We start from the raw sequence: 13,140 nt of genomic DNA, 5'->3' as shown, positions 1-13,140 counted from the left end.
TCATTCGCCGGATGATGAAACCATGTCTAGAAAGTACCTGACCAACCCACTTACCATCAAGATTCATACATTGCAAATTAAAAGGAATGAGATGAAATAAAGATACTAATAACTACTGAAACTATACAATCTTGTTCCACACCTAATTATATCCTTATTTTCTTGTCTTGATATATCTAGATATCTACCAACTTATAAGTTTAAATATGTTTTAAGTCTCTAACTTTATAACGAAAATTAAGTTTGGGGCATGAAAATTAAAATATATGAAATCGATCTTTGATTTTTTTTAATCAAATTTAGAGTATAAGCTAAATCTGTGGGTACGTCCCAACAATTTGGACCAATCACATCATCTAACTTATCCTACATGTATATTAGTAATTATATATTACACTCATCTTCATTACTCTCGCTTTTCCTTTTTTTCACTTTTTTTTTTCAATCCAATCAACTTTATAATCATCTCATTTTCGATTTATATTCTTTCACCTTTTTTTTAACACAATTATTTCCTCTTACATTTCTTCCTCTCATGTTCACTTATACATCCAAACAAAAATGAGGACCCGCCAGCGGTATGAAGATCCTCCAAGCAAGGGGCGCAGTGCCAGCTTTAGGATGGACTCCCTAACCAGACCACGTGCCCGCAAGACGTCAAGTCAGAATAATGAGGATGAAGTGCACCTTTACTCGAACTCGTCGGTCTTCGCACCTTCAGCTCAAAGCGCGACTCGTGGTCCACGAGCCCATAAGACAACGCGCCCAAAATACGAACAAATCTTATGAACAATTCTTTGACTCATTTTTTATTTATATTCTTTCTTTCACCTTTTATCTTATTTTTTTAGAATAATTCTTCCCTCTTTTTATTATTTCCTCTTATATTATTTCCTCTAAATTTCACTCATACATCCAAACAAAAAGTTTAAATATGAATCAAACCTTAAATTGATAGAAGCATAAAATAAAAATGATGGTTTAAAATTCTTATGAACCAAAACACTTGAGGCATGTTAGAGATATATCAATCACACTACACCTTCATCATCATTTATTGTTTGATACTCACATCAAGGTTGTTTGGTTTACCATGGAAAATAAGAGGATTGAAGGAAACTATCTAAGACCCATCACAAACACTTTTCTCATGGAAAACAACATTGGGGTGAATGATACATGCTTGTGTGAGCAGGGGCACACACTAAACATGCACATTTTTGCTATCCACTACCATTACTGTCATTGCCGCCTCCGCTACCACCACAAGCATTGCCACAAGCACCGAGTAGGGAGATGAAAAGCAGCGATAGTGGAGGTTGGTTGTGGTGGCGATGTTGGTGGTAGCGGTGGTGACAACTACAATGGAGGCGGAGGAGGTGATGGATGAGGAGGAGGAGGTGAAGGTGGTTCTAGTGGTGGTAGCAACGATGGTGGTGGCAGTGATGGTGACGACAACGACAGTGAATGTGGTAGCAATAATGATGATGATAATGAAAATGAAAATTATTTTCAGAAAATGTAAATGAAAAATAGAAATAGAAAATGATTTATCAAAGCAAACATACCTTAACTTTTCTCTTAAAAATACGTGGATTATTTAGCAAATTATTTAGCAGGTGAGTTTCTTACTTCCTTTTGGAACCCATACCTTTGAGTCTCCTTTTAGTGAGTGTCATTCCCGACTTTGGCGTGATTTGGAGTCTCTTCTTCATCGTCCTGTAGGGTCTTCAGCTTCTTAGCTTTTGCTTTTTTTTCTAGGCCCAAGCCTCTCACCGAACCCGAAAAAATATGCATTTAAGAAATTAAATATGTATTTTTTTTCAAACCATTTATATAATAAAGGGTAATACAGTTATTATTTAAACTTCACACTCTCACTTTTCTTTTCATACTCTATTTTTTTTTCTTTATCATTTTTCTCTTATTTATTTCTCATTTTTACTCTATATCCAAATACAGCATTTATCTTCTTTTAATTTTCTACCGCTGTATGATTTGAAGGCCAAATTTAGCAGTTGAGTCAAGGACGAGACAGAACCCGAAAACTTTAATGTTATAAAAAAGACTGTGGAACTGTGGAAGAAACAAAACAGCAAAATCAGAAAACACCAACAACACAACACAAACACAAGCATATGAATGAACTCTCTCACTCTCAACCACACCAATCAACTCCAATTATCAAATCTGCCAAAAACATCTCCATACTTCAAGCTACTCTGTACCCCTTCACCCACTCCTGTCCCTGTTTCATCCTCTCCCTCAATCACTGTCCCTGCCTCCTTCAATTGCGGACATTCACACACACACACACACACATAGATTTTTCTAACTCACTTCATTTCTTCAAGGTATATACATTTTTCACATTTATATTGCTAATGATTCCATCTTTTTGACTTGTTAATACTACTAGCTACTTGGATCTGATTTGGGCATGTACTTAACTCAGTGATGAAAGTGGGAAATCTCCAACTCCAACCGACCCAGTAACGTTTTTTCAAGAATCAAGTTAATGAGAGAAATGGGGTTGTTTCTTATACAATTTTGAAGCTTGGGAATAGAGAAAGGTTCAATTTTTACAGGTGGGGTTGTTTTGTTTTGCATGTGAGAATGGAAGCGCGGATGAAGAAGTATAGGCAACAAGTGAGTCCTGAGAGGGCCAAAGTGTGGACTGAGAAGTCACCTAAGTACCATCAGAGTCTGAAGGTTCCTGTGATTTACTATCTCTGTAGGAATAGGCAGCTGGAGCACCCTCATTTCATGGAGGTCCCTCTTTCTTCCCCAGATGGGCTGTACTTGAGAGGTACAAAATGGAAACACGTTCTTGTTTTGGGTATGTGGTTGTAGGGTTTTAAAATTTTCCTTTGTGGATTGTGGTTTTTGAGGGGTTTGTTTGTTTTTTGTGCAGATGTGATTGATAGACTAAATGCATTGAGAGGTAGAGGCATGGCTTCCTTGTATTCATGGTCTTGTAAGAGGTGAGCAAGTTTTTAACACTTTCTATGTCATTATGTCCTGTTGTTTAATTTGTGTTGAGAAAAAAGAAAGAAAGGGGGAAATCAGGAAACTTGGTGCATGTTTGGATACACAGTAGATTTTCACCTAGGAATGAAGAATTGATTCTATAAGAAGCTAATCCTAGTTGCTTTTGTGGGAGTGCAATTAATTCTGGAAGGTTTTACGAGAATCCAAACATGCTCTTGATAGGCTTCTTCTTTGCCCCTTGTTTCCCTTTTGAATAATAGTTTAGTAATTACTGCATACAATTTTAATCATTGATATTAGTTTTTCTTGTAATTCAGAAGCTACAAGAGTGGATTTGTGTGGCATGATCTTTCTGAAGATGATTTAATTTTACCAGCCCATGGAAATGAGTATGTCCTCAAAGGCTCTGAGCTCTTTGATGAATCCAATTCAGGTAAAGAAGATATTTTGTTTATTCGTCTTCAAATTATAGTCATTTGGTAGGTTCTGAATGATATAGAATGCCTGTACCCTTAGCCTTTGTGGCTTTTGCTTTGCAGATAATTTCAGTCCCATTAGCAACGTCAAAATGCAGAACGTGAAGCTGCTGCCGGGGCCAGCTTCTTCTAGAAGTCATGATGAAGCCTCTTCCTCATCTAGCATGAATGGGAAAGAGACAAGAACCTCCCAAGAGGACGAGCTTTCTCAAGAACCGCATACGGGCTCCTCGGATGTTTCCCCGGAGTCTAGGGATGAAAAAAGCGACTCTCTGAGCTTGGCATTGACAGAGTACAAAATTTACAAGACTGATGGATTGGCAGATGCTTCCACTCAGACAGAAGAACAAGTTAGCAGAACCAGAGCTCAGAAAACTTGTACAAGGGGTGTATCAACAGAGGATAGATCATTAGAACCTGAATGCCATGAAATATGTCAAGCTGAAGTTCCAGAAGTGAAAGATAATCCGAAAATGTGCAAGGATACCATTTATCCTTCTCCTTCAACTTCAAGCCCCTTATCTTTTGGGAGTAAGGCTGAAACTTTGGAATCTTTGATTAGAGCTGATGCTAGCAAACTGAGCAGCTTTAGGACCCAGGAAGAGGAGGGCGCTCGGGTGCCGCCAACCAACACGAGGCTGAAGGCCTCAAATTTGCTGATGCAACTGATCTCATGTGGCTCGATATCAGTGAAAAACCACAGTTTTGGCCTTATTCCTTCCTATAAGCATAGGTTTTCTGATTCAAAATTCCCTTCTCCGCTGTTCTCCACTTCTTTTATGTTAGGGGAATTTGATTGCTTAGCAGAGAATCCAAAGCTGATGAATCTTAGGTTGGAAGACAAAGAATACTTTAGTGGGAGCTTAATTGAGACTAAACTGAAGGAAGGAGAGGCACATAAAGTTCTGAAACGTTCTTCTTCCTACAATGATGAAAGGTAAGTCTTGCTTTCAAATATTCTCTTGCAGCATTACAAATTCGCACGTGGAAGAGTTATTCATGCTGGTGTTTTCTTAATTTTGTAAGAAATGGACTAGTCATAATCAAATAGTTATTCAATGTTGAGGAAATAGTATATGGATTGCTTAAGGTCTGATGTAGCAACAGGATTGATATCTAGAATGTAGTAATTCTTTAAGTTTTGAATTGTGAATAATGCCTGATTAGGAAGAAAACCAGTGACTTGTGCAAGTGGTCTATAGGTGATAATGCTAACTGCTTGAATCTGTTCATAGAAGGCTAATTGAGTTTCTCTCAGATCTGAAAATATTTTTCCAGCTTGAGTTATATTCTCCAACATTAAATGAATGATTTCAAAAGTAACATAACATCCACTAAGCTGTGAATTGTTACAAATCAAAGTCCACACATTGACATTTTGCAAATGCTTTCACTATTTCCCCCATATCACTTAGCATTTTTAGGTTTTTATTAAAAGAAATCACTTGAACATCTTCTGTCCCTCTGATCATGGTTAAAAAGCCTATGTTTTTGTATTTCTTTTGTCAATGGGCTGTTAAAGCTAACATAAATTCATGAAATATAAGTACTTTCACATGCTTGTTTATATGTTTATTTCTTAAAGGTTACAAAGAATTGCTGTTTTGTGAACATAACATGCTGATTAAAAAAAAGAATACTTGAAATATCTAATATCAGACCACCTCCCTTTTCTCAACAAAAGGAAAAGGAAAGGACAAAAAGGGGTGGAGTGATAATCTGAAAAATAATAAATAGAGGCACATATATCATGTTATTATGAGCATCATTGCTGTTTTATTTCTTTCTTATAATATGAGCTCTTTACATGGAGGCTAATCTATATAACATGCCACTGGGGTCAATGATTAATGTGGTTGGCTTTTTGGATTCGTGATTTACAGTTTTGTCTTTGGTTATGATTGGATTCTGAATGGAACATGATAGTTATTATTACATTACATCCTGGCCAATGTGTCATCTGTAACATAACCAATGCACAAATGTGCAGGACATATAAAGACCAGAAACCACAAGAAGACAAAGAGGAAACATCCTCAGGACATTCAAAATGCATTCCACGATCAATCAAGGCTTCATTGACCAAGCATCCACGAAGCGAATCCATGAAATCCCCCGTTTCTGATGGGCCAAGAAACTCATCGGACAGATTTGATGGATCAGGCATATCCTCAGTAACATCTAACGGTAGCAGCAAAAGAATCTCCGAACCTTCATCAGGGAAGAAGCAGTCAAAGAGGATAGATTCGTTTAGGGAAGAAGAGGTGATCAAAATAGAAGAAAGTTAAGTATTGACTCTATCTTTTCCCTTCTAAGATTCTTAAATTTAGAGAAGTGATTTTAGTGTTAATATTAATATTAACTTTGTTCGTATTTAGTCCCTAAAAAATATAAAAATTAAGTGCTTTTAGTTCCTGATCGCATGATTTATGTACTTTTAAGGACTAAAAGTGAGTAAATTTTTTGTAGGACTAACAATCAAGAATGATTGGTTTAGTTACACTTTTGGTCCCTATAATTTTGGGAATGTCCCTATAGTTTCAATTGCTCGAATTAAGTTCCTCTAGTTTCAAAATTGAGCAATTTTGGTCCAAATATTGATTTGTCATCCAATACCTAACGCAAACTTTTGACATATATGACAATTTTTTTAAGTGTAAATTATTGGGGCCAAAATCACAAATTCCTGAAACTATAGGGATCAAAAATGTATTTAGCCAAACATATTTTACCCTTCAATTATTACTATATTCATACAGCTTTTAGCAATCTAGACTGATAGATTTGATTTCTTCACAACAGGCTTGCTTCAGGAGCTCGGGTTATAATCCAATCATCCAAACCATTTTGTGACACAGCATCTAGCAGCCCTTGAAAAAAGTTTCAGAGTTTAGAGAACAACAAAATTGCTGGTGTTTTTAGCTTTAGTTTGAATTCATCATTATTGTATATAAGTTGGTAGGTGCATGCGACATTTCCATAAGGCTATAAAGTGAAAATATTTTGAGAATGACTCATTGCAAAGAGAAGTAGCTAATAGTGCAGGTGTGGTCCCAACATGGTGCTGGATAGAGAGGGACTTTGTCTTTTATAACTACAAATACAATATCTTCCTTTTGCTTCCTTCCTTGTGTTTTTTCCCTTATAAGGACAAATGGTGCAAGTGCTTGTCGTTTTCAGAACCATTCCTTGGCATTGGTGCTGGTGTTGTCAAATGGTAAGCATGTGACATTGAATGTGACATTGGATGCGTTTGTGGTAAACTTCAAAAACATTTACTTGGATGGTAGAGTGTAATTTGTCAAAGCTAAAAGGTGGTATAAAAGCTAGTTTTATGGTGCCTTTTGTAGTAACTCTAAAAGGGAGCGCTTCAAAGTCAAAATTTAAAAGCGGGGTATTCTTTTTGGGAAACCAAAATGTAGGTTGACAAATTGGCATTTCTATGCTTCTAGGCTAGAGACACCTTTAAGTTAATGCGCCATAATGCTGTTGGAAAAATGGTTCTACCCTATTTCACCTCCACACCAATGAGAGGAGGTGAAAATAGAAAGGAAAAAAGTGATAGATTTGATTGCTGATGTGATAGGAAAAGAATTGGATGAAAATAAGATTAAAAGTGAGTGTGAATATAAAAAAGTTATAATGTTTGCTAGTCCTAGGAAATATTATATTTATTTAGGGTGTTTATTTTTGTCTTGAGAATTCTCATAACCATGTTTAAAGAGAATCTATAAAGTGTAATTTTTGGAGTTATTTTGTTTTGAATTGTATTTCAAGACTAAGACTGTGTTTGATTTTTAGTTTTAAAATCCGTTTGAGACATTAAAATTCGAGATCATATTCCAATGCCTCAACGTGAAAGAGGTTTTGAACCTTTGTTAGGTTAAAACACTTTCAAACTAAAAATCAAACAAATAATAATACAAACACACCGGAAATGAGTGCAACTTAATTTAAAATGAGACAGTCCCTCCCCAAGAAAAATTCCTCTTAATATAATAGTATTAAAATGTTATATAAGTCTGGGTGAAAATATTTTATACTGCCTCTTTTAACTACTTATTGCTGATTTTATTTAGTGTCAATTTTTCGCCCATTTACAAATTATTCCTAGTTTCGTCCCTAGTTTTATTGACACCTCGATTTAAAAGTTGTGACTTATATGTAACAAAAGTTTTCTAATTCCAAATTTCAATAGATGATACAAATTATTTTCTTGGTTATAATAGGAAAGAAAAAACAGCAAAGACAAATTAAAGACTAGCGTCTAAATACAATGACGGAAATTATTAAAAAATGTAAATAGATGCATTGGTTTTTAAAAAAAGTATTGCAACGGTGCAACCTTTCAATCTCGTCCATAGTCTTGAAGGATAAATAATAATAATAATAATAATAATATAATACTGGTAAGACTTTATATATTGTCTTATGTTAAGAACTTTTGAAGAAGTATAACAAAAGGGACGCACATCATATGTAGGAAAGGCACTAACCACAAACGACAAGAAGAATCTTCATCTCAATATTAGACAAATTTGTTCAAAGATGCATGTGCTCCTTTAATAAATCAAGGAGTCACTTTATTGATATTGCGAGGCTTGAGCAAGAAAAATAGGGTAATATCAAAAGCAGGGTCTTGTAGTACTATTCTCCGGGTCCCAAATCTATGTCCTTTGATATAAATCAGGAGAGAGCATAAAAAAGTTTCACGTCTAAAATCTTTTTGTCTGGAAAGGTATATGAGTGTTAGTCCTGTCATGCTTTTGTCTGGTTGAGATCTTGACCCAGAAAATCATTTGTGGCCCAATTGACAAATCTTTGGTTTCACTCAAAGCAAAGGACAAATAAGCCAATTGACCAAAAAAAAAAAAAAAGGACAAATAAGCCACTTTTCTATTATGTGCTGCAATCTCCCCAATTTTTTTACCCTCCATCATAATCTCCCCTTTGGACGTTGTTGGATTTTCATTCCAGCGGTGCTAGTTACATTAAGTGTATATGGAAAGCCGAAATGATTTCTATACATACATAGTTACATACATACAATGTTAGTCATAATTTAGACATTCACATTTCTGATGATTGAACTTCCAGTGTAACTAGAGATGTGATTTAATAACTTTCGAGTTGTGGCGTTCGCTACAAACACGTATATCGATTGTATGTACAACGGGTAAAGGGTTTATGTGTAAGGGTATAGAAAATTATAATTTTAATCATATATTTCATTATTTAGTTTGCGCAATTGTAAAGCCAATCCTTTTTTTTTTTTTTTTGGTCAATTAAAGCCAATCCTTGAGCTGAGAAAAAAAAACTCACATAAGTATAAGTGTCTATTTTTTAATTCAACCCACTTAAAAAGGCCCACTCTTGACACCGTTATTCACTTCTTCTAATGCTTCTGTTTCTCTGAGACACATTTTTTTAGCAACTTTTTGTCAAAAAGTGAGGCCTATTAGAATCAAGAGAAATTTTTTTGGAACTGGGCCTATTAGAAGTTCAGAACTGAAGTTTGTAATCACAGTTAGAGACTTTGTTTTTCAATTAGTTAGTTCTAGTGGGTTTGTTATCAGTTGTACTTGTAACCATTCAAAGACTCAACAAGTCCTCACAAGAGAAATGCTCAGTGGCAAGTTTATTCTTCCTCATTTTTACTGTTTAACATGGCCTCTTTTGGAGGATGATGGGGACAGAAGAGAGAATAGTTAAAGAATAAAAATGCAGAGAAGAAAAAAAAATTACAAAATTTGGAGCTTGACTACTTTGTTGAGCAAGCTTTCTACCCTCTTCCACCATCATAAATAAACTGGGTTGTGTACACCAAAAGTGCTGTTTCCATCCCAAAAGGAATTGAAAGACAAGGTTCAAAATAGAGATCTCTCTGCAACCCAATGCTCATCTCACCATCTCAGAAACCATAGATGAACATGATGTAGAAGGTGTTCCTTGTATCTGCCTTGTGTTGTATGAGTTGCAACTTAAGCACTTATGCGCCACAATGTGGAATTGCACATTGGAGTTTACTCCACAATCATTGCAAAGTATCCAAATCTGGTTTCATACAAGTAATCAATTAGATTTGTCAAACAAGTTACCATTAATTCACAGGTTAAAACTTAAAAAGCTTTGGAGTTGGAGTTGCTACTTACCATCTTATTTCTGTATGTTTCAGGCATTGGAGTTGAGGCAACCTGAACAAGGTTTCAACACAAGAATGTCATCATTATATGAATACTAAATATATAGATGTAATCATATGCTCTCAAAAAATGTGAAAAAAACTGTCATCTACATTACTACATCACATACCACTTGGTCAAGCTTCTTCCACAAACTTGACATGTCACATATGGATTTTGAACAAACAGGACATGTGAACCTGAATTTTCAAAGAATGAATTAATAACACTGGCTCAAGGCAGCATAAGATGGATATGACATATTGGAAAAAAAAACCAGAATTATAAAATTTCGAATCTTAGAGGGTGAGTCTTGACGCAACGATAAGGTTGCTGCCATGTGACGTGGTCACAATTTTGAGCCGGGGAATCAGCCTCTTGCAAAAATGCAAGGTAAGGCTGCTTCCCTTAGATCCACATAGTGGGTCCGGCCCCTCCCTGAACCTCACTCATAGTGAGAGCTTTATAGTATCAGGTTTGCCCTTTTTTTAGCATTTTGGTTCTTCGTTAGAGACATATATAGAAATGTCTTACCTATGATGTTTTTCCATCTCTTTAACACACTCTAAATGTATTGTATGCCCGCAAGGTAAGACTGTAATATCTTTCAATGTATCAAATAGATACTGCAAGTGGAAAAGAAAATGAAATCATCTCAATGAGAATCAGACAGATAATGAAATTTTCATACTTGAATAGTACTAGTGATATATTTTACCTCAAAGCAAACAGGGCAATTGTGATGCATTGCTTTTTCTACACAATGATGCCCCTTTTCCATTTCCTTGGTGTAGCAACATCCTAAACAAACATTGGCAGATTCACTGTAATCAGCTTATGCATAAGGCTACATTTGGTTATCTGTTTGCATCGATGCAAATAGACATTCAAATGCACTTCAAGATAAAAAGTGAATGTTCATCTTCTTATGAATTAAGGTGAAAGTCCATTCACATTGTACACAACTCGTATCCAAACACACTAAAAAGTACAAGAGAAACTAATCAGTGCATTTGGTGAACTCACCACATCTCTTGCAATGGAAAAAGTTATCCTTGCCTCCAATTCTGAAAAAAAGCAATTATATAGAGATGATTGATCAAATTCTGTTAAAGCAATGTGGAGTAGGAAATATAACAGTTCGAAAAATGATTGAGGATCTTTACCTGCAGATGCCACATTCATCACAATGGTATTGGTTTTTTGAAATCTGAAAGATTGAACAACTTCTTAATACAATATTCCAAAATATGCCACACTCATAATTAATTTTGACTTCGAAACCAATTGTAAGAGGATTTCCAAACATCCACGAAGAAGGAAACATGACTGAATTTCTATCACGCTAGAGAACTTACATCATCGTCAAAGAATTTGCATGTAGCACAAAAGTACTTGCCCATGCATACTCCACAATTTATGCAGTACTGTTGAACCTGGTAGTATGAGAAACAATCAACACATCAGAAAATGCAAGTAATATATTAACATTTTTATTAATCAGCAATAATGTCACATATTGTTTATATGGTTAAGTTTTAAGAACTCACATCTTGTTCTGTATCACATAAGGAGCAGATGACCTGAAAATCAAAGAAATAGGATGGAGATAATAATAAGATAGTGAACAACCTCATAACATGATGTAATAATCAATTAAAGATTTAGCTACTCTAACATGAGTAATTGATTTTGTTTTGCTGTCAATAAAATCACAACCTTATAATGTATAAAATCACAAATTCTCTGGATTGAGCTGGATTACTATAAGGAGTGACACGCTTTTATGGTCAAAACACGCTTGTTCAGTGTACTTTCCTTTTTCAGATTATCATTAATTATGCTTCAAAGCATATAATCACACCCAGGTGCAACATAACAGTTGGCAGAAAATTAGACCTTACAATTCAAATTCAAGAAGATTAAGGAGTGAACAAATGAAAACCTTTTCAATTTCATGGCGTGGGATATCATGACGATCCAGAGGTTTAATCTCCTCAGAGTTCTGTTCAATTAAGAAAAGATAAGTAAGAAACATGATATTTGAGTTTTCTGCTGACTAACACAGCTGAAAATTTGCAACAAAACAAGCCCAGAAATTAAAAATACAAAAGAACATAAATTTAAAATAATTTTGCACCTTAGCTTCATTATGGCAATGCCTACAATCAAAAACCTCATCACAACAAGGTGCTCTGATCCTGCATTTTCTTCTGTAATGTGTGCAGCTGATTCAAACAAGAATGGTTAAAGAATATAACAAAAATCCTCTCTTTTTCATTAAAAAAAAAACCAAGTGGATTAAAATTGAAAATGAAACATGACCCTTAAAATATAAAGACATACCCAAAATCCTCAATTCCAAGTTCCATAGAAGAGTTGTTTATGCTAGATTCAGAAGAATCTGTGATGAGAGAAGAAGAAGAAGATGATGAAACAAGCTCTGTCTTTGTTTCCATAATCCTGTGTGCAAGTGCAAATAAAAATTATCCGTTTGTTGTGGTTGTGGTGGTAGTTGATTGAAGATGCAGAACATTGGTTTGAAGTATTTATATGTAGAGAGCCAGTGGACATTTAAATATTATTTATTAGATATCAATATGTTTCATATCCAGCCAATAACTCACCGTTTCATTTATCTTTCTGACTAAGGTACACGTCAGGAGTTACATGATTAATATTCAGAGAATATAATAAAGGAAGAAATGAAAATATCTATTATGATGCCATAAACTACAAGTTGAAAAAGATGGAAACATGAGTCATAAAGAAAAATTTACAACTTGACCTTATCATATACGCGTATATTTTACAGCTATACCTTACCATATACGCGTAAAAATATTCATTTCTAATGGTATCATATAGATTAATGGATGAATCAATAACCATAAAAGAAAAGAGTTGGAATGGGCAAATAATTAAGCATAGAGTAGGATTGACCAAGTCAGCTGGTGTGGTGATTAGCTTTTTTTGTTGAAAGGAGTGATTAGCTTGTTTCTTAAGCAAGTGTGAGTGAAGTTTAATTCTTAGTTCTTGTGACTAAAAAAATTAATTAATTATATTTTTCTAAAAAAGTGCAAAGCGGGATTATGAAACTTTTATAAGGTTTTCTTGTTCATAAACATAAATCACTTCATTATATTTGTAAAGTATTTAGTTTTTTTTCTTCCAAATTTACATTTGGACGCAAAAGTTTTGTCCTTCTATAAATTGAAATATTGGAACACCTATTGGAAATAGAAAAAAATCACTTACTAAACTTAAACTTGAAAAGAGTTTTTTTTTTCCAATGGATTACAGTTTTGGAACTATATTTTTTGGATATTTTTTCTTACACTTTTAGAAGAAGAAAAAATAGCATCTAGAACTTTAAGTTTCTTATAAGTGTAAAACCTTTTCTTGCGAAGTACATTATGAAACTTGAATTTCGGGAAAAAAAATTCTACTTCCAAACTTGGAAGAAAAAAACTTTCTAGAAATTTCCAGAA

The 13,140-nt window shown here is 34.6% G+C and overlaps 2 protein-coding genes across 4 annotated transcripts; one reads left to right on the top strand and one right to left on the bottom strand.

Moving 5' to 3' along the window:
• The first annotated feature begins 2,081 nt into the window (after window positions 1-2,081).
• Window positions 2,082-6,590, top strand: LOC130747223 (protein SOSEKI 3-like). Of its 3 annotated transcripts, none has more exons than XM_057600090.1 (7): window positions 2,082-2,354; window positions 2,456-2,809; window positions 2,915-2,984; window positions 3,309-3,424; window positions 3,531-4,404; window positions 5,458-5,751; window positions 6,270-6,590. In XM_057600090.1, exons 2-7 carry the CDS (start codon window positions 2,617-2,619, stop codon window positions 6,340-6,342), a joined length of 1,620 nt encoding a protein of 539 aa, XP_057456073.1. In that variant the 5' UTR covers window positions 2,082-2,354; window positions 2,456-2,616; the 3' UTR covers window positions 6,343-6,590. The 3 variants fall into 3 exon arrangements, with proteins under 3 accessions (XP_057456073.1, XP_057456075.1, XP_057456074.1); XM_057600092.1 differs by having other exon boundaries at window positions 5,458-5,755; XM_057600091.1 differs by lacking the exon at window positions 2,082-2,354 and having other exon boundaries at window positions 2,361-2,809.
• Window positions 6,591-9,083: 2,493 nt separating this feature from the next.
• Window positions 9,084-12,209, bottom strand: LOC130747222 (E3 ubiquitin-protein ligase RZFP34). Its single transcript, XM_057600088.1, has 12 exons — window positions 11,996-12,209; window positions 11,790-11,877; window positions 11,595-11,654; window positions 11,200-11,232; window positions 11,008-11,085; window positions 10,816-10,859; window positions 10,676-10,716; window positions 10,368-10,450; window positions 10,184-10,275; window positions 9,780-9,849; window positions 9,620-9,661; window positions 9,084-9,521 (listed from the first exon to the last, which is right to left on the bottom strand). Exons 1-12 carry the CDS (start codon window positions 12,106-12,108, stop codon window positions 9,366-9,368), a joined length of 900 nt encoding a protein of 299 aa, XP_057456071.1. The 5' UTR covers window positions 12,109-12,209; the 3' UTR covers window positions 9,084-9,365.
• Between the last annotated feature and the right edge of the window lie 931 nt (window positions 12,210-13,140).

Source organism: Lotus japonicus, chromosome 3 (genome assembly GCF_012489685.1).
Source record: "Lotus japonicus ecotype B-129 chromosome 3, LjGifu_v1.2".
In the NCBI taxonomy this organism is placed as follows: Eukaryota; Viridiplantae; Streptophyta; class Magnoliopsida; order Fabales; family Fabaceae; genus Lotus; species Lotus japonicus.
Note: the sequence above shows the minus strand (reverse complement) of the source record. Positions and strands in the feature narration are given on the sequence as shown.

What these genes read in the sequence shown, in the direction of transcription:
- LOC130747223 (XM_057600090.1), top strand. Translation starts at nt 2,617, where the DNA reads ATGGAAGCGCGGATGAAGAAGTATAGGCAACAAGTGAGTCCTGAGAGG. An exon ending in TATTCATGGTCTTGTAAGAG is followed by an intron (nt 2,985 to 3,308) that starts GTGAGCAAGTTT and finishes CTTGTAATTCAG; the next exon opens with AAGCTACAAGAGTGGATTTG. An exon ending in TCTTCCTACAATGATGAAAG is followed by an intron (nt 4,405 to 5,457) that starts GTAAGTCTTGCT and finishes ACAAATGTGCAG; the next exon opens with GACATATAAAGACCAGAAAC.
- LOC130747222 (XM_057600088.1), bottom strand. Translation starts at nt 12,108, where the DNA reads ATGGAAACAAAGACAGAGCTTGTTTCATCATCTTCTTCTTCTTCTCTC. An exon ending in CACGCCATGAAATTGAAAAG is followed by an intron (nt 11,233 to 11,594) that starts GTTTTCATTTGT and finishes TTTGATTTTCAG; the next exon opens with GTCATCTGCTCCTTATGTGA. An exon ending in GGAAGAAGCTTGACCAAGTG is followed by an intron (nt 9,662 to 9,779) that starts GTATGTGATGTA and finishes AACCTTGTTCAG; the next exon opens with GTTGCCTCAACTCCAATGCC.